Source organism: Archocentrus centrarchus, chromosome 1 (genome assembly GCF_007364275.1).
Source record: "Archocentrus centrarchus isolate MPI-CPG fArcCen1 chromosome 1, fArcCen1, whole genome shotgun sequence".
Lineage (NCBI taxonomy): Eukaryota > Metazoa > Chordata > Actinopteri > Cichliformes > Cichlidae > Archocentrus > Archocentrus centrarchus.
Window position 1 is genome coordinate 30,824,535 of NC_044346.1, and position 26,562 is coordinate 30,851,096.

The window sequence follows — 26,562 nt, forward strand, 5'->3', positions numbered from 1 at the left end:
TGGGAGGAAGCAGGAGCACCCAGAGAGAACCCACACAGGGAGAGCATGCAAACTCCACACCTAAGGACCCCAGCTGACCAGTGGATTTGAATCTAAAGCCTTCTTGCTCCAATCTCATTGTACATCCTGTATAATGACAATAAAGGCATTCTATTCTGTTCTATTCTATTCTATTCTGTGAAGCAAATGCGCTAGTCCCACGCCACTGTACTGCTGGCATTTGTCATCTTCAGTCAGTTCAGTGAGTCAGCTCAGTGGAGTGGAGGAATTCAAAGGTCTGAACCAAGGCAAATTAGTACATTTCAGAACATCTTAAAACAATAAACAGGTCTGTGAACATGTCATTTCAGTGCCCACACCTGTTAAGAGGTTAACATATTTATTATAACATATAAACTCATTTGATGCATTAAAGCAAGATACTGCTTTTATATGTTGACTTTATTGTCAACAAACCAAATGATAATATTGTTTTTATTATTAGATACCTCTAGTTGGGCAGCTTTTTCCGTTACTCTGTTTTACACTTCATCATTTCTTCTGTTCTTCTAAGATTAAGCTTCAGACTTACAATAAGGTCTTAATCAGCTGACCCTGAACCATCTCTTAGTTACACTACTATAGGTTCAGAAGTGAGCACTTCTACTGTACCCTTCCATGGCTTTATTTGCCACTACTGCATGTCATCATTTGTTTTCTCTGTACCTTTGTTTGCGTTCTGTCCAATTTCTTGTCTGTGGTCTGTCTATGCTCTCCTTTCTTTCTTTCTTTCCTTGAGCCTCAGCATGGTTCTGCTGGAGGTTGCGTCATATAAAAGGAAGTTCTTCCTCTCCACTTTTTTCAAGTGCTTGATCAAAGAGGATCGTATGATTGTTTGGATTCTCTAACATTGTACCTTACCATATGAAGTCCCTTGAGATAACTGAAATGGCAAATTATAAATAAAACTGAATTAAATAGAAAATATAACTGATTTGTCAGGTGTTGATGAAAATGTGTCATTAATAGCAAAGTTTTTACAAAGGGAGGAGAGTGATGTAAGGTATGTTTGCTGACAGTGTTTGGTGCTAGGAAACCCTTCACCATCAGGGTCCTTTGCTGTGGTGGGAGATTAGATTATTTCTTAATTTGGACCATGTCTCACACTTCATTTGCTCCATGACATAACATGCAGTGTTTCTGTGCAGAGTTGGCACTTGAAACCACCACTTTCTCAGTTGTGGTTTGTGTTTGTGTAGTTAATCTAATGATTGTGTGTGAGGTATCCAGTAGGCTGCTCTGTGGTACATCACCCCCTCGTGAAGCCACAGTAAAACACGAGACTTTGGGCAGGGTTCAGATCTCACACGACGATGGTAAAGAGCAGCTACAGGCTCTATATGTAGTCCAGCTGCAAGAACAACAGCGCACAGGGAGGTCTGCTATGAAAATGTGTCCACATTCGCACTGGGCTGCTTTTTGACACTGCAAGTTTGTTAGTATCAAAAGGAGCTATCTCTGTGCTAAGCCCAAGAGAGGTCTGCCTGTGACCAACAACCCCAGCATAAAATCTAACACACACACACACATATATATAAATAAAGCTTCAGTCTGAAGAAGCAACAGACACAAACCAAATCCACAGTCAAAAATCTACCATGTATACTATATTGCCAAAAGTATTCACTCACCCATCCAAATAATTTAATTCAGGTGATCCAGTCACTTCCATGGCCACAGATGTATAAAATCAAACTCCTAGGCATTCAGACTGCTTATACAAACATTTGTGAAAGAATGGGTCGCTCTCGGGAGCTCAGTGAATTCCAGTGTGGTACCGTGATAGTATGCCAACTGTGCAACAAGTGAAATTTCCTCACTACTAAATATTCCACAGTCAACTGTTAGTGGTATTATAACAAAGTAGAAATGATTGGGAACAATAGCAACTCAGCCACAAAGTGGCAGGAAACGTAGAATCACAGCGGATGCTGAGGTACATAATAAACAGAAGTCACCAACTTTCTGCAGAGTCAATTGCTACAGACCTCATGTGGCCTTCAGATTAGCTCAAGAACAGTGTGTAGACAGCTTAATGCAATGGGTTTCCATGGCCGTGGCATCCAAGCCTCACATCACCAAATGCAATGCAAAGTTCTAGATGCAGTGGTGTAAAGCATGCCGCCACCTGGAGCAGTGGAGACGTGTTCTCTGGAGTGACAAATCACGCTTCTCTGTCTGGAATGGATTATGGATGGTGCCTATAAAACATTCAATGATATATAAACTTGACAAGTACAATGGGAAAGTATACACTCACATATACCCTCATACCTCCTACACTACCACATTAACACACACACACATACACACACCCTGAGACACACATGCAAGGGCTCCAAACCAAGCGCCCGAAGGCTTAGACTGGCTTATATATCCATAGCCCTTGGTGCATGCCTAACAAAAATAAATAAATAACTAAATAGAATTTACACAAATAACTTTGTATCTACCCAAATGCGTATGCATACCCATACACCCATATAGGCACATACTTGAATACATGCACGTATCTGCACCCAAGGACACAAATAGATATATATACACATACGAGTAAAAACAAAAACAACAAAAAAAAAAACAAAGAGAAAAAAAAAGGAGTGATCCCGCCCGTACACCCCATCCCCCCCAGCACTAATCCGGACAGATGTTGTACTCCGCTAAGAACTTCAGTTTTATCTGAATTTAGAAGCAGAAAATTAGAGGTTATCCAGGCCTTTATGTCTTTAAGACAATTCTGTAGTTTAACTAATTGATGTGTGTCATCTGGCTTCATGGATAGATAAAGCTGAGTATCATCTGCATAACAATGAAAATGTATGCCATGCTTTCTAATAATACTGCCTAAGGGAAGCATGCATAGTGTAAATAAAAATATGAACATTATCTCTGAGGAGCAACTTCCACTGAAAACCATTGGCTGAAATATTAAGACAATGCAAAACTGCAGTTACTCTAATGGCCACTTGAGGCTGGTTCATCCATCCATCCATCCATTCGCTTCCGCTTATCCTGGTCAGGGTCGCGGGGGGGCTGGAGCCTATCCCAGCTGTCATAGGGTGAGAGGCAGGGTACACCCTGAACAGGTCGCCAGCCTGTCACAGGGCCAACACAGAGAGACGAACAACCTTTCACACTCACATTCACACCTATGGGCAATTTAGAATAGCCAATTAACCTAACCCCAGTAAGTGCATGTCTTTGGAATGTGGGAGGAAACCGGAGTACCCGGAGGAAACCCACGCAAGCACGGGGAGAACATGCAAACTCCACACAGAGAGAGGGAGAGGCCTGGGCCAAGGTGGAATCGAACCCAGGCCTTCCAGATGGTATTCTATCTGTGAGGCAACAGCGCTAACCACTGCGCCACTTGAGGCTGGTTATAAAAGCTAATTGATCCCAAATACACTGCCTTATTAAAATTACTAAGTTAAGCCATGAAAATTACAGTCTGGTACAAAAAAATTTTTTGGATCACTATAGCTAATTGACCAAAGATAATTTTTAACTCATTCATTATTAATTTTCTTAAGGTTTAAAATTAGAGAGATGTCCGCTTTGATTTACAAGTGTTCCTATTCTGGTCACTGTAGCTAATCTCTGTTTACTGTTCGACCTCCACTAATTCCAGTCTCAGAACTTGACCTTGTTATTGTGTTTGTACTTTTCATTTGTCAGATACCGTTTATCATTTATCATGTGTCAGATAATTTTTATGTAATTATCTGAAAATTATACCGCCTGGTGTGTGTAACAGTCGTCAATTAATCTTTGCACTGGTTTTGTTTAGTGAAATTTTAGTATTTTGTTAGCCTGTTATTATTTCTTATTGTATTTCTAGTGATGTTGTGATGAAGCTCTATGAATGTGTCAAATCTTTCCAGCCAAATGCTTCACCAAAAGGCTGATCACACAAAGCCCCTTTTAACAGCTCATTTAGGAGTACTGACATCTGCTGGACATTTGATGTACAGTATTCCTGCTGTTATGTTACATGTGGGCTGGCAGATCTTTCAGCATAATTATCATACCAGTAGCATGTCAAAAGCCAGATGATCAATAGATCAGCTGTGGTACATCAATGAAATATTGTATAGACAGTGTGTGGTATGTGTTTGTGGATAAACTGTTACAGGAAGTGCTTGGGTGGTGGTGGGGCATGCATTATTGATTTTTACACAGGAATACATTTTTTTGGACAGTATTGGGGCTCAGGCGATTCCTTCTTTTTGGTATAGCAGCCTTAGAAAACACTCTCACAGAAGACTGAAGAAGCAGCGGTGCACAGAAATTGAAGTGCTAATTCATACAGATATGATACAGATCCTTCTGATTATGCCAATATAATAGTAGATCAGACTCACCTCAGATCTCACAGAACACTTCCTCTATTTCCCGGCTTTTTCAGCAATTCAAATCACATAATGAGGCAGTCATGCGATTTCAAAAAAAGGGGCCTCGTTTGTCTTTAACATGTCATGTTCTGAAAAATGGCCTCAACACATGCTTTAGTATCAGATGTATCTGTGTCTTTAAGTTGCACTTTTACAGTTTATGGACGCAGCCTGCTAGCTGATAACTTGGCGCCTTCTGCTCAAAATATGGTAACTTCTGGTGTAAAAAGAAGCAACATTGTGGCAGGTAGTGACAAGGATTAAAATGAGGGGTCCAGAAACCAATTGGTGTCCTCAGGTTGCCTACGTCCATCTTTTATATGCAGTCTATGGTTGGCTTGCTACAGGCAGCTCAAAAAGATCACCAACCCACTACAAAAGAACAGCAAGTTATTGTAGCAGAGATTCGAAGCTAGCAAAGAGAGTCACTGAAATAACTGATTTAATGAGCAGTTTCACTGTACCAGGTGCAAATACTTAGACTGGCACGGCTTATGCATTTATTTCAACACTTTAGTACTTAAAACTTAAGCCAAGCCACTTATAACTCTTCAAATTAACATTTCCATAATTTAATGCTCTTATGTTCATATGATGGACATATGGCTTTTAATACATAATATTTGTACGCAATGCTGTACTTAGCAACACATCTCAAGCACATGTTTCATGAACTGGCAGCAATTAGACAGTCTCTGGTTTCAACACTGCAAGTGGCATTAATCTACTACCAATAGAAGAGGGCACCCTTGAGCCAAAGAATCTCTACAGATGCATGGTTATCAAATTGTGGGTGAGTGGAAACACTTACTACATAAGCTCTGTGATACTAATGAGCTGCCCATTAAGTAAAAGCAAAATTTTTATAGTCCTCTTAGTCTTTTTGTGCTGCCTCGGTATCCATGATGATACAGAAAAATATCACATGCTTTAGGATCAATTTTTGTATCAACTTTTAAAATAACATATTGTAAACACTGTTACCAACAAATACAATGTAAAAGTAAATCCCTTAAAATGCTGAATCCTCAAACCTTCCATACAAAAACCTCTTTGGGGGAAAAGAAATCTCTCCATCAATATGAATTTGACAGCATTTTCAGAACTGGTATGAAAACAAAATAAACTGTAATGATACTTTTTCTGATGCTGCAGCGCTTTAATTAGTCCACTGTGAGCCACGTGGCAGTGTCTCATTCATCCACAGCCAGTGAGCTGAACAGTCACAAAACAGGCACAGCACGGGACTGATCTGGACATTTAAAAGGGGGGGACTGAAAATCATCCTTTTAAACTTTTAGGTACACAGCAATCTGTTGCATTAGTTTGTTAACATTTCCACTGGCTAAAAGGGCTACAGAAACTAAAGGTTAGCAGCAAATTTTAGTTCTCAAAGAACAAGTCTGCAACTCCTTCTCCATACTGGCTGAGAGTGGTGTAATTATTCACCGAGGAACTGAACGAGCCGCAGTGCCACATGGTCTGTGGTCTGCTGGGTGAAGCCTCAGAAGAGGCGTCTGCCTGCAGCTGTCAGAAAAGCCTCTTGAGCCTGAGATATGTGTCTGAGGAAGCTGAATTATGAAAGCTGGCTCTTGAGAAACCCTGCAGATGACAGTTGGAATAAATACTGTCTTTCTTTAGTTATTACCTTTTAAAAGTCTTTTTTTTTTTTTTTCAACAAACAGCAGAAATGGATCGCCAAAGGAGCTGAAGCTTTTTAAAACTAGACATACACAACAGCAGCTGCTTTGAGCCAAACATTATGCAAGATACTGGGTATCGATTCAATCCCTGCAAAACACCTGACACGATGGCTTACAAGCAAGTTCATTGTTTAACAGAGCTTAGGCTTAAACTGCAAAGAATGCAGCATTCATTTTTAATGACACAACTTTCAATTTAACCACTCAAACTGAATAAAATCAACAATATAATGATACATTAAAATGAAAACTAAAAGCATCACATTTTTATATCTTAAAACTTTTAAAAATCCAAACATGAGGCTGCGGCTCTGTACAGCAAAGTCTTTCAGCTGATGTGTTACACGCTGAAAATCATTAGCTTCAGTGGTTCACTACAGACTGTGCTTACAACATCGAGAGTCCAGGTAACATAGTCAGTTCATGGAGTATGAAGGTAAAGGTGAGAGAACAGAATTAGGATTTTCTCATCAGATGTAACACTCCAAGATGTCAGACACTGAATGACAAAGTAAGCAATAAAGGACTGTGACAGAAAAAAGTTTTTAAAAAAAATAAAAGCGTGAATTCATTTCATTCATTTCTGGGAAATGTGTTTGTACAAAGGAGTGGCCAGCTGAGAAAACCAGAGCATTACAAGAAACAGAAAGGATTTAAACCTCTGCTGAATCAAGGAATTTAAAAAAAAGAAAAAAAGATGTTTATCCTTTTACTTTCCCTCCCAAGCATCGTCCCTCTGCTTGGCTGCCAGGCGCTTTTGTTCTGAAAGATAAATCACATGACAAACGAAAGCCTTAAATTTATATCACTGTCTTTGCCACAAGTAGAGAAATAAAGAGCTAAAGCATAATGCATACTAATCTTCACATACAACCATACGTGGCATTTGCTCCAATGACACAAACCTTAGTACATGTGCACTGACACTGGTGCAGCAGTGGGCCTAAACTAAGAACAAAGGAGCTTTTTTTAGTGTGATGTACTTCCTGACTTCCTGGACTGACTGTCATTGGATGGCCAGTGGTGGTTTTCTGGGCCTATATACTTATGTTCCATCTGTAAAGGGAAATGGTTGCTTTACTGATTACAGACCTGGTATGACCTACACAGCGATGGATGGATGTCTCTTGGCACCACTTTGGAACTAAACTTTCAACTTTCTTTAGTTAAGTTTAAAAACAGCTCCCACTTGTGGTGGTAACCTTGCGATGCAAACACTGGGACAGTAATCATTTGCATTCAAGCTTCAGTTTAACTGGGCACCCTATACGACCCTCACACATAACGTCACAATTTAGCATCTGCCCACACAAGATAAGGACTTCACTTCATGAAGAAAGAAGAAACTCTGAGAATGAGAATGCACCTCTTGCTTCCTGGAGTTTCTTCCTCTCAGCTTCACGCTGCTCCTTCGTCAGGTTGCTCTTTACGCCAAGGGCACCAATCACAAGCTTCCGAGCTAGTGCTGCACTCGTCTGAGGTCTCTCTTTAGCAGGCAGGAGGTAGTCTGGGGGCAGGAGGAAAGGAGGACACATATAAATGTGGGAGATACAGAACTGTAAAGTTTTAAGCACTTTAAATGTTTAGACTAATATTTGTGGTGTAATACGACCAGGGAAACATGTGAATTCACTCTACAACGTCATAACAATCCCAAAACCTGGAAAAGACTCAAAGAGCTATCTTCAAGGAAAAGAAGAACAAGGAGTCCTGGAACACATGGAATAGGACCGAGAGTTAAGTGGGATTTACACCTCTGATTTAAATCTATGCCGTGGACACACCACACACTCTTCTGAAACCATAATTTACCCCGTAACGGGGTATGCATATTCCTACAAATTTAACTACATGTCACCTCAACTGAGCCCACAAAATCTATGACTGGCCCATTCAATACCACTGTGGCTGTGGCTCAGGAGGCAGAGGAGGTCACCTACTAACTGAAAAGTTGGTAGTTCAATTCCAGGCTGCTTCAGTCTGCATGCCAAAGCATGCTAAGATACTGAACCATATGTTCATTCATCCTTCAACAGAGTGTGAATGTGTGTGCAAATGTTAGATAGAAAGCCCTTAGATATAGAAAAAAAGTGCAATGAATGTGTGCGTGAATGGGTGAATGAAGACATGTATAAAGCACTAAGTAGAGCAGGAAAGCGCTATATAAGAGTCCAGTCCATTTACATATTTCTATTTATTTCTTGTTCTGCCATCATTTTTAGACTTGACTGGAAGAGAACAAACTGCACCATCAACTAGTGTTTTGGTGGTGAAATTGAGGAGTAAAGCAGGAGAAGTACGCACAAGTATAAATGCTGCCAACAACATTGGCTACTTGTGTAGGCTGCTCTACAGTAGATTCAACTCAAAGTACAAATTAAGCTTCAGTCGGAAGAAGCAACAGACACAAACCAAAGCCACAGTCAAGAATCTACCAAGTATACTATATTGCCAAAAGTATTCACTCACTCAGGCGTTTCAATCACTTCCATGGCCACAGGTGTATAAAACCAAGCACCTAGGCATGCAGACTGCTTCTACAAACATTTGTAAAAGAATGGGTCGCTCTCAGGAACTCAGTGAGTTCCAGCATGGTACCGTGATAAGATGCCAACTGTGCATCAAGTCCAGTTGTGGAATTTCCTCACTATTCAATATTCCACAGTCAACTGTTAGTGCTATTATAACAAAGTGGAAGCAATTCAGCCACAAAGTGGTAGGCCACCTAAAATCACAGAGCGGGGCCAGTGAATGCTGAGGTGCATAGTGTGCCGAGGTCACCAACTTTCTGCAGCATCAATCGCTACAGATCTCAAAACTTCACGTGGCCCTCAGATTAGCTCAAGAACAGTGAGTAGAGAGGTTCATGAAATGGGTTTCCATGGCCAAGCAGCTGCATCCAAGCCTTACATCACCAAGTGCAATGCAAAGCATCGGAAGCAGGGGCCACTGGACATGTTCCCTGGAGTGGCAAATCACACTTTTCCTTCTGGCAACCCGATGGATGAGTCTAGGTTTGGCAGTTGCCACAAGCGGTACTTCTCTGACTGCAATGTGCCAAGTGCAAAGTTTGGTGGACGGGGTTTTATGGTGTGAGTTGTTTTTCAGGAGTTGGACATCAGTCTCTGACCTCACAAATGTGTTTCTGGAAGATGGTCAAAAATTCACATAAACACACTCCGAAACCTTGTTGAAAGCCTTCCCAGAACTGTTGAAGCTGTTGAAGCTGTAAAGGCTGACATCATATTGAATGCTATGGATTAAGAATGGGATGTCATTCAAGTTCATATGCGTATGAAGGCAGACGAACAAATACATTTGGCAATATAGTGTACCTTGAAATACTGAGTGCTGGTGTACCTCAGAGAATTGGTTGCAAAGGTAAATGGTGGCCTCAAAAAATATGAATTTGATTTATTATCGTACAAACACAAAGTGATGAAAAATCAGAAAGACAGATCTGTGTAACTGCACCTGAGCAGCTACGGGCTTTGGCCTTTGTGGCAGGGGAGGATTTGGACAGTGGTCGCAACTTCATCAGTGGATTCTTGGATCTCAGAGCTTCACGGGCTGAAAAGGCAACATAAATAAAACGGATGAGTCAAGTGTTTAATATCTGTTCACAACTGAAAAACGCGCATTTCTAATCTGAAATAAGAAAGATGATGGACACAAACACAATCTAAAAAGCTCAGGAGAAAACAGTATTAAGACTGTTGGTCAGGAGCTTGTTCTGTCTGCTGATCTTCTTTACTAAAACACTTCTTCTTATAACACCATAGCAACAAGATGAGTCATAACAATGGCATTTACTGCAGAGGATAATGAACTGTAATTGCTTTAAATATGAGGCAGAGTTTTACTAACCTGCTATGGGACTTGAGAAAAGGCCCAGGGCGTGCGTGTCATCAATCCATTTAATGTCAAATCCTCTCTTTCTGAAAACACAGTCAGAAATTATGCAAGACAGTAAGAATATTTCATAACAACATGCCCTCTTGTGGATCTCAGCCGCATTAGTTCCAAAAGGGAGACCAAACTCACTAAAGATTGCAGTCTTTGTGCAATTAAAGGACTCACAACTTTCACATAGTTTCCACAAAATGTTTTTTCTTTTAAAGTAAACATGTTATTCTTTTCCTTATTTTCTAACCTTATTTTCAAATATATACTGTTATAATGGTAACATCTAAATCCTCCATTAGAGAAAGATTCTTCTACTTCGTCTGTATGATGTCAAGGACAGTGGCTATGCCGCATAAGCTAATATGGTCATCTTAGGCGCAGTGATCGTGTTGTGAGCACCTGCAGTTCAACCCAATCAGAAGAACACGGCTAACATCAATATCAAAGGAGCTACAGCAGCTTGTTTCAGACAAAGGCTGACCTCAGAGCTGCACCACGATCACTGTGAATCATGTAAAGCTACAATAGTAGAAAACAGAAAAACAGAAATATGGAGCTCACTAGAGTACTGTACAATAGACGAGCAACCTGTCATTTCTTTATATTTTGCTAGGAAATGGGAAATAGGTTCAGAAATTTACTAAAACATCTGCAAAGAGCTGAGCGTGAAAGCTAAGCTATCGATTTACCAGTCAATCTACGTCTCTACCCTCATCTATGGTCATGAGCTTTGGGTAGTGACCAAAAGAACAAGATTGTGGATACAAGACACAAAAATGAGCTTCCTCCGAAGGGTGGCTGGCCTCTCCCTTGCAGATAGGGTGAGGTGTGCAGTCATTCATTCGGGGCTCAGAGGAGAGCCACTACTCCTCCACAACAAAAAGAGCCAGTTGAGGTGGTTCGGGCATATCCTACCAGGAGGATACCCCGGGGCAGACCCAGGACACTGTGGCGAGATTATATCTCTTGGCTGGCCTGGGAATGCCTCAAAGTCCACCCCATATAAGCTAGAGGAGGTGGACAGGACATTTTGCACTTAAGGCTTCACCACTCAAAACTAGTTAAATCAGGTAAATGATTTCCAAAGTTAAAGTCTTTGAAGTAAAAAAAAAAACAAACACTATTTTGTTAATATCTGCTCAGTTTGCCTCATTTGTACTACTAATGTTCACTCAGAATTCCTCATGAAAAAAATATTGTGAAAAAAGGAACTTCAAAGATATTTTAAAGTTAGCAATGCCACACTCAAATATACTTACTGGTAGCACTGAAATAGCTTGAGAAGGTCTTCTGTTTTGAACTCTGTAGGGAAATCGTAGATCTCTACAATGTGAGAAAGTTCATCCTCTGTGAGGTCAATGTCATCATCATCATCATCATCGCCTCTGTCCATGTTGTAGTAATCAAACCTGGGCTCCTGGATTGACTCCTTTTTACCTTCCCTCACAGCCAGCTTGAAGAGTGAAGATGAAGAGCATACAAGGCAGGTGGGAGAGAAAGAAATGATGAAAAGAGAAAAAGACAAGAGGCGTTAAAATTGAATTATAACACTATTTTTAGAGGTTCTCTCTGTTCTGTGTTGTATTAAATGGGAATTTTTGGGTAAATTATCAGCAAAGAGTTTGTTAATCTGGGTGAATTTTATTCTGCTTGTCTTGGGTTTTTACGATCAAAACCTATATCAAGCTCTCACCTCTTCAAACAGATGTGGATCCAAACAGTCTCCATCATCATTGAACAAGGTGTCCCAACTCTCCTCTTCCCCCTTTTCTTCCTGGGGGGCTTTTTCTTCCTGCTGTGCAGTATCCCCTCCCTCCACATTAGTTGAAGACTGCCCATTAACCTCCACCTCTACACCCTGTAATCGGTCCTCCTTCACATGAGGCTTAACATCGTTGCTCTGTGTCTCAACTCCATCTCCTCCTTCTCCAGCTTTATCCTTCTTGTTCTTGGCGTTCTTCCGTGCTTTGTCCTGGTAGCGAGGCCTGGTTCTTGGCTTAACTTCTCCCTGAGTCTGAGCTTTCTCTTTTGAGACATGAAGTCGTTGTTTGGGGACGTACAGAGGCTGACTCGGCCTCTTTGAATGAGAGGAAGGTGCAGGTCTTGACTGGGTTGGGGCACAGTCTTCCTTGAGCTGCGCATCCTCCATGGTTAAATGATGTTAAAGCATCTGGATCAAGGAGGAACGGCAACATGAACTCTTTCAAACCTTCACAAAGATTTTATTAATGTATGAAGTAGGCAAGTACTCGGGAAGCACTCTGCTAAATAAACTAAATATAGTTTAACAACGAGCTTCAGTTAGCTAACTAAGCTTCCACTCGTCTAGCCTGTAATGATATTTAATGGCGGAACCAAAGATAAATAAATAACGATTCATTTTAAATTAAATTGTGTTCATTTATTTTAAATCAGACTATCTCAACCAGAATAAATCAAATAAATTTCCTCTTTCGGCTTACCCGTGTATGGTTTGTTTAACAACAGACTTTCGTCGCACCTCTTACGCGAACATGGGCCGCAAAGCATTGTGGGAAGTGGTGTTCTTCTACGGTGCCGCAGCTCCATAATCCTGAACGACTACCAAGTTTTTTTCAATATTAATTCGTTTTTCGGAAGAATTTGCTCTGCCTGTGTAGTTCAACGTGTTTCCTCAGCAGGAATTGATAATATACTGTCTACTGAATCCGTTTTTCCCTGTGCCATTGTTTTATATCAGGAACTACAAACAGGAAAAACCCTGGAGTGTAATAGACACGTGCACAGAAATACAGGTCAGCCATTGGTCAAAATTCTCATCGGTCGGACAGTTCTTCGTTGATTGGCCAGTATTCTCCGCGTTACACAAGGTGTTTCGTAAAAATTTTATTTACGAAACTTATTTTGTGTAATAAAGGCGTTGACTACCTCACTTCACTGCAGCAAGTGCATCATTTTCACCTCCACACAGGGATACGGTAAGACGGCATTAATTCATGCATACGTCTCTGCTCTGCACAGAATAAGGAATAGGCTTCATGCATGTGTATTTATTGATTTATTAAAATCAGTGTATTGCATGTCAGTGACTCGGGAAGAAAAGCAAGTTAGAAATATAGAAAATGTATTTGCTGGATAGCATTAATAACATCTTTAGCTGCACATAACAGCTGTTTTGTTTTTTGTTGTATTGTGTTGAGGGGGGGAAATTTTGTTTGTTGATTTAGAGAGAAACATTCCACATTTAAAGCCATATATCTGGTGATTATGTTTTTCTTTTCATTCTTTTAAAGTTCTTATATAATTGCATTGCATCCGTTCAGATAATTTTGCTTTTATACACACTATTCAGAATTTTTGTTTTGTATTATCAGCTTCAGAAGCTTTCTGTAAATTGTACTCAAAACAAAATCTCTTTTTGAGTTGCATTGATCTGTGTCCCACCAGGTTGCAGTAATGTGGGGCTCAGCTCTGCTGCTCCTCCTGGTGACACTCTGGCACCGCTCCCTCGCCCAAAACTCTGAGCCCATGCTTCAGGTTGTAACACAGACCATGTTTCCCCCTGACAACCTGCATAATCCCACACAACTCAACTATGGGATGGCTGTGACAGATGTAGATGGTGATGGTGACCTGGAAGTGGTGGTGGCAGGGTGAGTGTGAGTGGTAGTTTGTTACCATGTGTGAGAATTTTTATGCAAAACTGTCTGATCAAAACAAATCAAAAACACATGATGTTCTCTCTCAGGTACAACGGGCCTAACCTGGTGCTGAAGTATGACAGGACACAAAACAGGCTGGTAAACATTGCTATTGATGACAGTAACTCTCCTTACTATGCTCTGAGGGACCGGGCAGGGAATGCTATTGGAGTTACTGCCTGTGATGTGGATGGAGATGGACGAGAGGAGATCTATTTCCTCAATACAAACAATGCCTATTCTGGTAAATACTGCAGCACATGAGTAATCCTTTAATTAAACTTTTATGGAAGTAATTTGAGGTAACCAAATTATTTTTCTTTCTTTGTGCAGGACGAGCAACATATACAGACAAGCTTTTCAAGTTTCGTAATGGTCGCTTTGAAGATCTGCTCAGTGATGAGCTCAATGTGCGTCGTGGCGTTGCTAATCAAATGGCGGGACGCTCAGTTGCATGTGTTGATAGAAAGGTTAATAAACTCCCTTGTTCCTTTTACCTCATCATATCTGAGTACATGATGCTTTCTTCTAAAATGCTGATGTTTCTCTGCAGGGAACAGGCCGTTACTCAGTCTACGTAGCAAACTACGCCAGTGGGAATGTCGGCCCCCATGCTATCATAGAAATGGATGAGGCTGCCAGTGATGTGGCCAAGGGCATCATCGCGCTGTCTGATGTAGCTGCTGAGGTCGGCGTCAACAGGCACACAGGTCAGGTGTCACACTGAAACGTGAGATTTTTTTAAGCTGTCTAAAACAGCTGAAAGCTTCACCATTGGCTTGTTGCTCAGGTGGTCGCGGTGTGGTCGTTGGACCGATCCTGAGCGAGTCCATGTCTGACGTGTTCTGTGACAACGAGAATGGACCCAACTTCCTGTTCAAGAACAATGGAGATGGGACTTTTGTTGATGTGGCAAGACAGGCAGGTAAGAATGAAGCGGGAAGGGAACATGAAGATGTATGATAGAAGGAGAAAAAATTGTAATAACTCAGTATTTATGTTTGGTTATTATAACATTTACTGGCTGTCTGGCAGCCTCACAAGGATAATACCTCATGAAGTGCCACAGCCTGTCCATTAATGTGAAGATTAAATAAACAAGTAGGCAGAGCTTCTTACTTTTTACCAAGTCAGGCTAACTTATAACCCCAGCGTCCAGTCCTTAGGCTAAACTAATCTAGCCATTTGCTGGATGTAGCACTAAATTTAAGACACATACTAAGGTCCTCTCATCACTTTTACTATACAAAGAATTATAAATGAGTGATGAGTGTTTTCTCCAGCACTGTGAGCAGTTAAGCCTCTAAGATTGTACCCATGCAAAAAGGTGTGGAGGACCAATACCAGCATGGCAGAGGAGTAGCACTAGCTGACTTCAATGGTGACGGAAAGACAGACATCGTTTATGGCAACTGGAACGGCCCGCACAGACTTTTCCTGCAGCGCAGCAACTCCAGATTCCAGGTAAGAAAGGAGAACTTGGAAAAAGGAAAAAAAGGGGCATAGGTGATTTAATAAAGCATATCTTAAGAGAAATACGTTGTGCTTTGCAGAATATCGCTACTGGCAGATTTGCTGACCCCTCACCTATTCGCACCGTCATTGCTGCTGATTTTGATAATGACAAGGAGTTGGAGGTGTTCTTTAATAATATTGCCTACAGAGGAAACGCTCCCAATAGGCTGTTCAGGTTAGATTTCATGTATTTGTTTAATTTCCAATGAAATGTATTTGTCAGTTAAAGAGTAACTGTAACTTGAATCTTTTTTCTTTTCGTTTCTTTTTTTTTGGCTATTTCATTTAAAAGGTTGTGTTCTTTTTTTGCAGGGTGTCAAGAAGAACTAATGCAGACCCTTTGATCCAGGAGCTTAATGTGGGAGATGCTGAAGAGCCACAGGGGAGAGGAACAGGTCTGTGATCTCTCAATATCAGAACACATCTTCATTAGTTTGTTTCAGCATGTCCTGTTTTTCGTTTTATATATTTAACAGTGATGGTGCATGTTAATGCTAGAGTTTTGCAAAAGTACTAGTCCCTGTGCAGTGCGCACCTAAAACTCTTCAAAGGCATAGAGGTATACAACAAAACACACATTACAGAAAAGAAAAATCTAAATAATTCACCATACTAAGTTAAAAGTGATCACAGATCTGACTTGTCATAACCCATTCTTAAAAGATCATACCTTTATTGTCACTGCTGGTTAACTAGTCCAATGTTTACTTTCTTTTACTGACAACACAGTTTCCAAATGTGGTTCACCTATGAGGCACCACAGTCCCATCTAGTGGTGGCCCTCATGCCAATCCCACAGTCAGTCCTTTGGTTTAATAAATTGAAAGGAGGTGGGGGTCAGTCTATGCAAAACACACACACACACACACGTGTGTCTGTTTGTAAGTGAATAAAATGTATTTATATAGCTCCTTTCTAGATAAAAAATCACAAAGTGCTTCACAACAATCAAAGGATTTGTTTGTTATGTTTGTAGCTGAAATATTCCGTTTCTAAAATATTACAATGAGAATGACTTTTAATACAAAATTTTAATGGCTTTCTTGAAAGGTCGTATCATTATTAGTATTGTTCCACCTGTTAGTGACTAGGTAACAGTATGTGAAAACATCCTATCCGCATTCACTGTCAAAAATGGTCTAATCTGCTTAAAATTCATTCATGTTACCTCAACTTCCTCCATGTTTGGATGAGACTCAGAAATATAGCTGTCAGGTAGGTCAGTGCAGTGAAAGCACTCCATGTGTTCTGAACAGGTGGCACCGTGACTGATTTGGATGGAGATGGACAGCTGGACCTGCTGCTGGCACATGGGGAGAGCGCCCAGCAGCCAATCTCTGTCTTTAAGGTCATGCAGGTGCGTGTGTGTGTGTGTGTGTGTGTGTGTTTGTGGAGGAGAATTTTGCTTGTTTTGTTTTTGTTTTTCTCTTTACTAGCTGCTGAATGTACCTACTTACTGGTCTCCTTACTACCAGTAAGCTCGCCATCATCCATGATCATCCTTCTTGCTAGGGCTCATCCAATAACTGGCTGCGGGTCATTCCTCGCACCCATTTTGGCTCCTTTGCCCGGGGTGCCAAGGTGACAGTCTTCACCAGTGAGAGTGGAGCTCACACACGCATCATTGATGGAGGCTCTGGATATCTGTGTGAGATGGAGCCAGTTGCCCACTTTGGCTTAGGTGATTTCCTTCACATGCATGTTATAGACACTAAAAGAAGATGAGATAAATTGCAAGTAAATATGACAGCAGATTGACCAAACAGCTGCCACATAAGGATTTTATTTGCTGATGAAATTAATTCTTATATAAGAGCTGCTTGGTATGCCAAACAATCTGTTCTCCTACAGCGACATTTTTGTGATCATGCACCCATCTATCAAACACTAGGATACAGTATGTGTGGCTTTTTCATTGTATTTATGTTGTTTTTAGACATATAGTTTGAAAAGTTTGGGATATAAGTTAATGTGCTTTCTTGCTAAAAGTAAGATAAGATTAATACTACCTGTGACTCCCAGGAAATGATGAGGCGAAGGTGCTGGAGGTCTTCTGGCCAGATGGCAGTACATTCACTCGTGCTCTTCAGGCTGGTGAAATGAACTCAGTTTTGGAAGTAGCCTATCCCAAAGAAGGGGAAACAACTGTGCTGGCCAATGACACACAGGTACATAGCACAGATTCCCAACATGAATTATGAATATATGTATTTTTACTGTCAGCGAATTGAACACCAAAGCCTTAATCCCTCATTTTGGTTAATTAGGAGCTATTTTACCTCTAACTTTCAAATATTGAGTCCTTTGTCTGTAAAATGTCAAAAAAAAAATCAGCCTGTTTGGTTTGAATAACTTTTTTTTTTCTTTTAGTGTGGTAACGGCTTTACTGTCAGGAATGGGCGCTGTGCAGGTGAGGAGTTCGTGTTGTTTTTTAAGAGCAGCATTTTAAAGGTTTATAAAATAATTCAAGACTAGATATTTTATTTTGAATGTAATGTTTATTTTTCTATAGGTCTTTGAAGAGAATCACATGAAATACAATAAAGGATTGCTGTGGTTACAGAAATAATGGCTTTAAAGTGCTTTTCTTTTTATCCATGCTTTATGTGGGCTTGGTTGTTTTTCTTTACTCTGTGAGAAGATTTTTCTTTCTTTTACTGCTTGAAATAAAGTTCTTCATATCCATACACTGGCTCAGTCAGATTATTGTTTTACAGATCCACAAAAGTCACATCTTAAGTGTTCTCTCTTAAGTGTACACTCAATCCTGCGACCTCAGCATTAATTTTCCAAATGCTACCCTGACAGCAGCTGCAAATGCAAGGAAGTGCTTCTTTAAGACATGCTGAATTTGCACTAAGAACCTGCTGAAACAGAACAAGAATAAGGCACAAGAACTGCAGCTGACACAGACTCACTGAAAGTACTTTGTGGAAAGGACAGACACATTTTTTTCCCCCATTTTGCCTGTACACACTTCTACCCACCCTTGTCTTTACACATGAATGACCACTTTCGTTCATTTTGTTTTGTCTTAATATGATGTCTTCCTGTCTATCTTGTCCTCCATCATTGTTGTTACTCTCCACTTTTCTCTCCCATACATGATGGCCTTGGGTCTTTGGTCTCCACATTTGATTCCTCCTGGTTTGAGACAGTTTTACTACAGTATGTTTTATTGCTGTCTGCACCAGCTGATCTGAAGTGAGTGTAGTCTTCAGGGAAAAGACAGCCTCTATCCAGCACCGTTTACCTGGACCTAACACCTACTAAAACTGCTTGCCTGGTATGCATGTGGCATTTTGGTCCTGAACTTTGTTCAGTCCAGATGCACTGTATTTAGACACTATGCAGTCTGGATATTTTCTCTTTGATGAGCTGCTTTCATGTGGAAGCCACTCCGCGTTGTTTGTGAAGACTGAAAATTTAGATGGGTATTGTTTTTCGAAGCTGCAGTGCCATATGACCAGTCAGTGCATACATGAAAGCATGAGGAATTTTTCCTCACTGAAGTTTGTAACATAAAAAGACATTAAAGCCTAAATCATTATGCACTGTAAAACTCTGACTTTTCATAGCAGGTTTCTTTGAATGTTATTTCTATCTCTGACATATCAAACAAGCTGCACACAACATTACCTTTAAGTTTAGGTGACAGAGATGCTTAGCTGCACATTCAGCAGCTACAGAGCAACATTATCACTGATCTGGATTGTTTCTGTTCATTGTATTTTTAGTGCATTGTTGATAACTGTTGTTCAACCTATTAAAAACTGTGGTGCTCACAGGAGCTACACAGCCAGTGTGTCATTCTGTAGGCGTCGCTATGAGCAATCCTCTTCTCCTTGCATGCTGAGAGTATTAATGCAAAAATGTTAACCAATGCTGCTGTTAATATTAGCTGACTTCCATTTAGCAGCTCCTGTTCTGTGTCCCTGCTACTGTTCTATAGGAGATGTACTTCCATCACATTTGAGTTGAGGCTAAGGCTATTACGGTTTTAAGAATGGGGCAGGTTTAACTAGAAAGCATTGGGTCAGAAGTTTGAGATTTTTATACCTGATCTAAATGTTGACACTCAAAGGCAGAGAGAAAAAATGGCAATCATAGAGAAGGAAAATACATAATATTGTTAGAAATATGGACAAACAGTCTGCTGGGAGGTATTCATAGTGTTGCACTTCCTTGTTTACATGAAAACTGATAAATAGCGGTGCAGCAGATGTTAAAGGGAGGTAGACAGACTCAGTGTGTTAATGTTAGACTGGAGGTCTTGGAAAGAGGAGGTTTCTGGTAATGTCCAACAAGCAGCTCAGATGGAGTACTGGGCCATATAAGTTTGTAATCATTTAAACTGCCTAATGTGAGTAACACTGATTTTATATATTTGTATAATACAGATAATAAAAGAAGGATGAGTTTGGTGGAGCTGTGATGAAATTGTTTATTTGACATCAGTCATCTATACCATGTGTATTAAACAACAAGCAGTATGAAAACTTGTTCTTGCACAAAATGTCACCAAAATAAAAGAAACATTCACATTTGTGAGTCTGTTTTTTTGGCAGTTATTGTTCTTTGGAAGTCTGTTCATAAAGCAAGGAAGGGTTGGTGTATTTTATTAACACAGGTAAGATTAGGAAGACATTTTTTTTAACCCATCGCTTCTACACTTACTGCTGCACTTCACACACAGCAAGTCTTTGCATAATCAAAATTTAGGAAGAGCGGTTCACGCTCAGTGAAACCAAGAGGTTAGTACTTGGATTTGTAGCTGTGACCCTAAAGAAGGAAATACAAGCTTCGTGAGAAAAATGGAAGATCTGCTACATTATGGGTGGCTTAAATGACATTCATCTGCTGCCAGACAGTATGATTTACAGCAGATCTGGAAGTGGTGCCATGTACTATCTATTTGGGTTCTGGGCAGGTAGAATTTGTAAGCCTTACACAAATACTTATGGCATTTGTTGAGAAGTGGAAACAGTTTCATAACAAAGTATTAAAAAGCCAGTGACTGATGTGCTGAGTAGATAATTGAGTTCAGTCTAGTCTTGTGTTTGGTCCAGTGTTTTCAGGGTGCAGCTCAGGTTGATCTGGCCTACGTGGTGCAATGACAGCAAAAGAGGTATGAGGTCTGGTCTCAGCATTTCCTCCCTTTTATCATGAAATCGGACAGGAAGGAGAAATGGTCGGATCACACAAAGCATTACTAGCTACATCTTTTTTTTTCCTTTTCATTGAGACATTACATCCTAACAAAAGTGCATCAGCACTTTGTAATAAACCCCTAAAGTGCACCTTTTAAATGTCTAGTGTAACCAACTTAAACACACGATGGAAAAAAATTGTGAATCCTTTGTGTGAGTGTAGCTGAGGGGGTGTTCAGTGTTGGAACATGAGTAGCATTATGTCCTAGGTGTTCCTTCCTTCCTAGTTGTGAGTGATCAGGTGGACACAGGTTTAGGAAGTAACCAGTTATCGAGCAGTGCTTCCAGACACAGAGCTGCTCCCTGAGCTGGAGCCACTGGAGCCCCGATCTTCATAGATGGAAATCTCTATCTGTTGAAATTGTTAGGGAACAAAAGTTATCTGTGGTTTATGACAAATAAATTACACAAATATTTTTTTTTTCTTGATTATCTTGATTCGTTGTTTGTGTTTTTGACACATGCACCCAACATCCCAAGTAAGGATACAACACGCATTCCCCTTTCTATGGGATCTGTGATAAGGAGACCTCTAGGAGCATAAATCTTCTCATTCTGCTCCTGAATGTACTTGGCAATCTTCTTCAGCACCTAACACACAGAACAGGAAAAATGAGAAGCAATATAGAATCCAAACACATTTTAATTTTTTGTAGACCATCAAAATGCTTCAGATTCTGACCTTCTCATAACGTGTCTCCATGCAGAGGAAGATGAGATATGCTGTAGCACAGGCCAGACACCCCTCCAAGTAGGACTGTCCTCCAATCTTTTCTGCCTCTGCATAGTAGTTATTCAGCGTTTTCACAGTGTCCTCGAACAGAGTCCGCTCGATCTGGAGACATAAAAAGGAGTAGTAGAACGTGATTAGTGAGTAGCAACAGAAAATACTGTGATATGCATTTAATCTAGTAATGAATTTAAAAAGAAAATCTTGCATATGGTTCCAGTTTATTTTTCAAATCTCCATTATACACAATTTGTCATTTAACAGTGCAAGCTCCCCTCCTTGGACAAAGCTGGGTCTGTCTAAACTGTCCAAGGACAACATCTAGGAGGTACAAACAGAAAATTCCAGAAAAAAAATAAATAAATAACACGCATGATTTTAATTTCCCTTTTGAAATCGCTTCCTTGCGAGACACTGTGAGTGTTTTATTGCCCATGCACTTGTGAGATTTCAGCAGTTGATAAGACCTGGGTCTCCAGCTATGACCCAGTGATCAAACGCCAGCAGTGTCCAAGCCCAAAGGCAGCTGTTTATTAGAGCTACAGAACCTTTAATTCACACCTCGTTCTTTTTTTACAGTAGTTCTCCAGTATTACACTAGTTTTATTATAAACTAGTGAGGAAATGCGTGACCACATCATAGAACTTTGTGTTATATCTCTCACAAATGCCAACAACAGCAGATCCTTTAAGTCCTGTAGTTGCAAGGTGGGGCATCCACAGATCTGACTTGTTTTCCCAGCACATCCCACAGCTGCTTGATTGGATTGGATTGGAATTTGGAGGCTAACTCAACACCTTAAACTTGTTGTGCTCTTCAAACCCTTCCTAAACCATTTTTGCTTTGTGCCAGGGTGCATTATCCTGCTAAAAGAGACCACAGCCATCAGGTAATACTGTTTCTATGTACATGCTCTGCAACAACGCTTAGGTAGGTGGTCTGTGTCAAAGTAACATCCACATGGATGGGAGGACCCAAGGTTTCCCAGCAGAACATTGTCCAGTGCATCACACTGCCTTTGCTGGCTTGCCTTCTTCCCATAGTGCATTCTGGTGCCAGGTATTCCCCAGATAAGCGATGCACATCCACGTGATGTAAAAGAAAGTGTGATTCATCAGACCAGGCCACCTTCCATTGCTTCGTGGTCCAGTTCTGATGCTCACGTGCCTGTTGTTGGCACTTTCAGCAGTGGACAGGGGTTAGCATGGGTACACTAACTAATCTCCAACTATGCAGCCCCATACACAACAAACTGCAATGTACCATGTATTCTGGCACCTTTCTATCAGAACCACCATTAATTTTTAGAGCAATTTCAGCTACAGTAGCCTCTCTGTTGAAGTGAGCCACACGGGCCAGCCTTTGCACCTCACATACATCAATGACCCTTGGGTTCCCTGTTGCTTCCTTGGACCACTTTTCATAGATACTGACCACTGCAGCACGGGAACATCTCACAAGAGCTGCAGTTTTGGAGATACTCTGCCCCACCCATTTAGCCATCAGAATTTGGCCCTTGTCAAACTCGCTCAAATCCTTACACTTGCCCATTCTTGCTGCTTCTAACACATCAATGTTGAGGACCAAATGTTCACTTGCTCCCTAAAATATCCCATCCATTAACAGGTGTCGTGACGAAGAGACAATCTGTGTTATTCTCTTCACCTGTCAGTGGTCATAATGTTATGCCTGATCAGTCTATATCTGGTTTTTTAACCAGAGATATATGTATTCACAGATATATATATATACATACACAAGCATAAACATACTTGCACATATATATACATGTATACACACATATAGTGTGTAAATAGCAAGTGAGAATACCTGTAAAAGCCCTTCTTCCTCCCTGTGCCTTGCAAAAACCATATTTTTGTACTGCTTTTTAAACTGGGTCATGCTTGGACATTGTTTCAGTTCATCATTCAATTTATGCAATTGATGCAAAAAGTTGTTAGTGTGGGTGAACTTTAATATTTTGATTTTAAGAATAGCTGATTTGCATGAGCTCTATAACCAGTATTAACCAGTATTATCCATATGGCTCTTCTTTTTTTTTTAAATAGATGATGATGATAGTGAGCATATATGAGTATTGTCCCAAACCTCTGCACAGTAATTCAAATACAGTGAAACCAGTGAACAGTAGATAATGTGGAGTGATTTGTGGTCCAGGATGTATTTGACTTTACTGCTTCTGGAAACTTAACTATGTATAAGTTTTATATGAGATTTTGAGCTCATTTTATCGTCTATTATCGAACATATCAGTGACATTACTATAAAGCATTTACAGACTTTTTCTTTTCAGACCATTGTGGTTAAAAAAGATATACATCTTAATGCATTTATGGTCTACACACATTAAAACACACAACACAAAACATACCATAAAAGCTCATTAAACTCCAGTATCCTTACCCTGCTTTCCAACTCAGATGGGAACTTGGTCTGAAACTTGCAGGTGGTCCCTTCACTGTAATCTCTCTGGATGAATACTTTGTTGGCCAGAGATGCACTGTGCCTCAACTCCTGCAGGTTATGAAACTATGGGAATCCAATAACACACACAAATAAAGGAAGTAAGGGTTAATACAGTATACCTTTAATGAGTCCCCAAAGAGACCTATGTATACATCTGTGAGCACCTGTTCACCTGTAATGTGTACAAACAGTAGCTGATTTAGAAGTACAGGATGATGGAGTAGATGTGATCGATCACTCCGTGGCTCAGTGTCTGCACGCTTTTCTGCCTTGTTGACTGCTGGAGCAAAGCCCAGCGACAGATATATTATCTTTTACACACACACACACACCACACACACACACACCCACACACACACACACACACCCACACACACACACACACACAGACCTTCTCTTAGTCTTTCAGAGAAGCACAGCTTGCAGGAGACGGGACAACATTTCACTATTTCACTACATCTCACCACAGATCGATGAGTGGGAACAAGATGAAGCAGACTCAAAGGGGCCATACAAGTATTACGTACAAGCTTGTGTACGCTGGATTTTATTAGTTTTGTGCATCACCATTATTTTCGGTTATATGAAAGCACAGATGGAGGAGATACGAGTCTGGAAAAGCAGGGAGGAAGGTCAGGGCGGAGTGGCTTCTGTCCATGGTGCTGAACGGCTCCTCTGTGTGTGTGTGTGTGTGTGTGTGTGTGTGTGTGTGTGTGTGTGTGTGTGTGTGTGTGTGTGTGTGTGTGTGTGTGTGTGTGTGTGGTCAATAGCCAAACACAGTTGCTTGTCACCGGATTAACGTGGCTTCTCAATACACAAAAACAGATCTGCTTTCACCAAAACAGCTTAACAGCGCAGAGATGGAGGGGGCTGCACTGATCCGCTCTTTCTGCCCCCTTTTTCCACGTAGCTCAGCTGACTTTCAAAAATGCCCTCTTCGTCTACCAGAGCGCGTTTATGGGTGTTAAAAAAAAAAACAAAAAAAACGACCAAATCCTCGGACGACACTGGCATGATAATGTAGGACAGTGGTTAGTCCAGATTCAAGTGATCCGCACAGTCTAACCGTGTCCAGCCTTCGTGCCCTCACTGCCCGTGTTAACTGTAGCCGCGCCTGTTTTATTTAAACCATATGTCACTGTTCGTGCCGGCAATCGTGACCTGAGCTGGAAATTAAACAGATTGAGCGCGTCTCTTACCTCTGTCGCCATGTTGCACCGCGCATCCGTGGCTGTAGGGACGAGTCCCTTCACAATCTGAAACCGCTTAGTGGACACGGAGGGGGGAGGGTGGGGAGAGGGAGGAGAGCTTGTGATCCTGAGGGGCGGGGCTTACTGTAGTAGAGTATTCAGCTTTTGTACTGCCTCAAGTGAGTTTGGATTCTGCAAGTGAAACGTCCACAGACGAAAAATGCTTCTGAGCGCTGAAGTGTCAAAAGCAGCAGTTCCTCTGGTGACAACTTGAAGATGTCTCCAAAAGGGAGTCAACCTCCATAGACTCCCAGCCTGGTACAAAAAACAACAACAACAACAACAAATGGTTTGTCCTCTAAGGATAGTGCTCCTACTCATAGCAGTTCATAGTGAGGTGATTTTTCTTACACATCCACACCATAATTGAGTCAGGGGTGTGGCCGCGTTGATTGACAGGTGTCCTGACACAGGTAGCTGGCGCTGATCAGATTCTGCTAGACCTCATGCACTATTTGGAGTGCAATTGAGGTTTGAAGTCATGTTAAACACGTGACACTACTTGTATGCTATTCTGGACGTATGAAAATGTAGGCTCAAGTGAATAAGGCTAAATAAAAATAATAATCAGTTTGCAGATATAAAAAAGGCTGTAATCATGTCATTTTCATAGATGAGTTTGGAGATTAAATATGGATTGGTTGACTTTTGGAGCCAGTCTCATAGACTATCAGAGTTTATGGCAATTAGGAGCTTGTTTTTTTCAGCCTTGGAGGTTGGCAACATGGGGGAAATGCACATTTTTAATTTCACTGCACATGTACCAGTGCCAAACAGCAAATTTTCAGTTGCCATCCCACAGCCAGATGTCACAACAAATTATTAAAATAATTTTTGCAAAATTTGCATGTAAAGTGGTGAACACATGAATTAAATGAGGAGGGGAGTGTGGTACTGAATTTAGAATTTGATATATTCAGAAAGCATTATTAAAGCTTTTATTGGGCTTTTCCTTCAAAACCATATGTAAAATATGTTATTTTGACAGTAGCTTTTTGATTTCTCATTCAGGTGTGCGAGAGCTTCTCTAAAATAGATTGCAGTCTTTATTACTGCATCGGTGGTATACCACATGCTATATGTTAAAGAATCTTGGCAGCTTCATTAATTCAGTATTTTCAAATAAAATCTATTACAGCTAAATTTTGTGATTTATCTTTTTTTCACACTTAAGAGTTTAATCTAAATGAGTTATTTCAAACTGTATTTAAAAAAAAAAAAAAAACACTTTGCTTTGCTTGAAGTGCAATTTTCTGCATTTCTTTCCAATATCTCCTACCAATCGTCCATTATGAGCTTGTTCCCTCCTCCCCCTTTAGTGTTTTCTGGTTCAGCCTTCTTCACCCTTAAGGTTCGGTGCAGGTTCTGGTTGGATACACGTATCAAAGGAGGAAGAGAATATCTAACTTTTCCACCAATAAATGTTTTCCCTTCTTGGTGCAGAGCAAGTAGTGCACTTATCTGGACTTTGTGCTGGAGCCAGCTGCATTGTGGTGATGGAAACTATGTTGCTAACTAGACAAAAATAATGTTTTAAAAATAAACTGCTGTGTAGAGGTGAGAATAGCTGTAAAGTCATGTGTAAACATATGGGTTTTAAGTGGGAATGACCCATTTTACATTACACATTATCATTTAATACACTGT

The 26,562-nt window shown here is 40.6% G+C and overlaps 3 protein-coding genes across 3 annotated transcripts; 1 reads left to right on the plus strand and 2 right to left on the minus strand.

The window, feature by feature from the left end:
* Positions 1–4,948: 4,948 nt before the first annotated feature.
* r3hcc1l (R3H domain and coiled-coil containing 1-like) lies at positions 4,949–12,614 on the minus strand. Its single transcript, XM_030730525.1, has 7 exons — positions 12,505–12,614; positions 11,736–12,212; positions 11,302–11,495; positions 10,004–10,074; positions 9,611–9,706; positions 7,503–7,643; positions 4,949–6,898 (listed from the first exon to the last, which is right to left on the minus strand). The coding sequence occupies exons 2-7, from the start codon at positions 12,189–12,191 to the stop codon at positions 6,846–6,848; spliced, it is 1,011 nt and encodes a 336-aa protein (XP_030586385.1). The 5' UTR covers positions 12,192–12,212; positions 12,505–12,614; the 3' UTR covers positions 4,949–6,845.
* A 256-nt stretch (positions 12,615–12,870) lies between these two features.
* Positions 12,871–17,924, plus strand: crtac1a (cartilage acidic protein 1a). Its single transcript, XM_030733408.1, has 14 exons — positions 12,871–12,999; positions 13,469–13,674; positions 13,770–13,966; positions 14,056–14,192; positions 14,276–14,432; positions 14,513–14,647; positions 15,050–15,186; positions 15,276–15,412; positions 15,550–15,632; positions 16,494–16,594; positions 16,750–16,918; positions 17,260–17,405; positions 17,608–17,647; positions 17,750–17,924. Exons 2-14 carry the CDS (start codon positions 13,478–13,480, stop codon positions 17,755–17,757), a joined length of 1,644 nt encoding a protein of 547 aa, XP_030589268.1. The 5' UTR covers positions 12,871–12,999; positions 13,469–13,477; the 3' UTR covers positions 17,758–17,924.
* Positions 17,925–19,661: 1,737 nt separating this feature from the next.
* On the minus strand, positions 19,662–24,954 carry golga7ba (golgin A7 family, member Ba). Its single transcript, XM_030730649.1, has 5 exons — positions 24,865–24,954; positions 23,603–23,728; positions 21,130–21,282; positions 20,937–21,038; positions 19,662–20,799 (listed from the first exon to the last, which is right to left on the minus strand). The coding sequence occupies exons 1-5, from the start codon at positions 24,874–24,876 to the stop codon at positions 20,716–20,718; spliced, it is 477 nt and encodes a 158-aa protein (XP_030586509.1). The 5' UTR covers positions 24,877–24,954; the 3' UTR covers positions 19,662–20,715.
* Between the last annotated feature and the right edge of the window lie 1,608 nt (positions 24,955–26,562).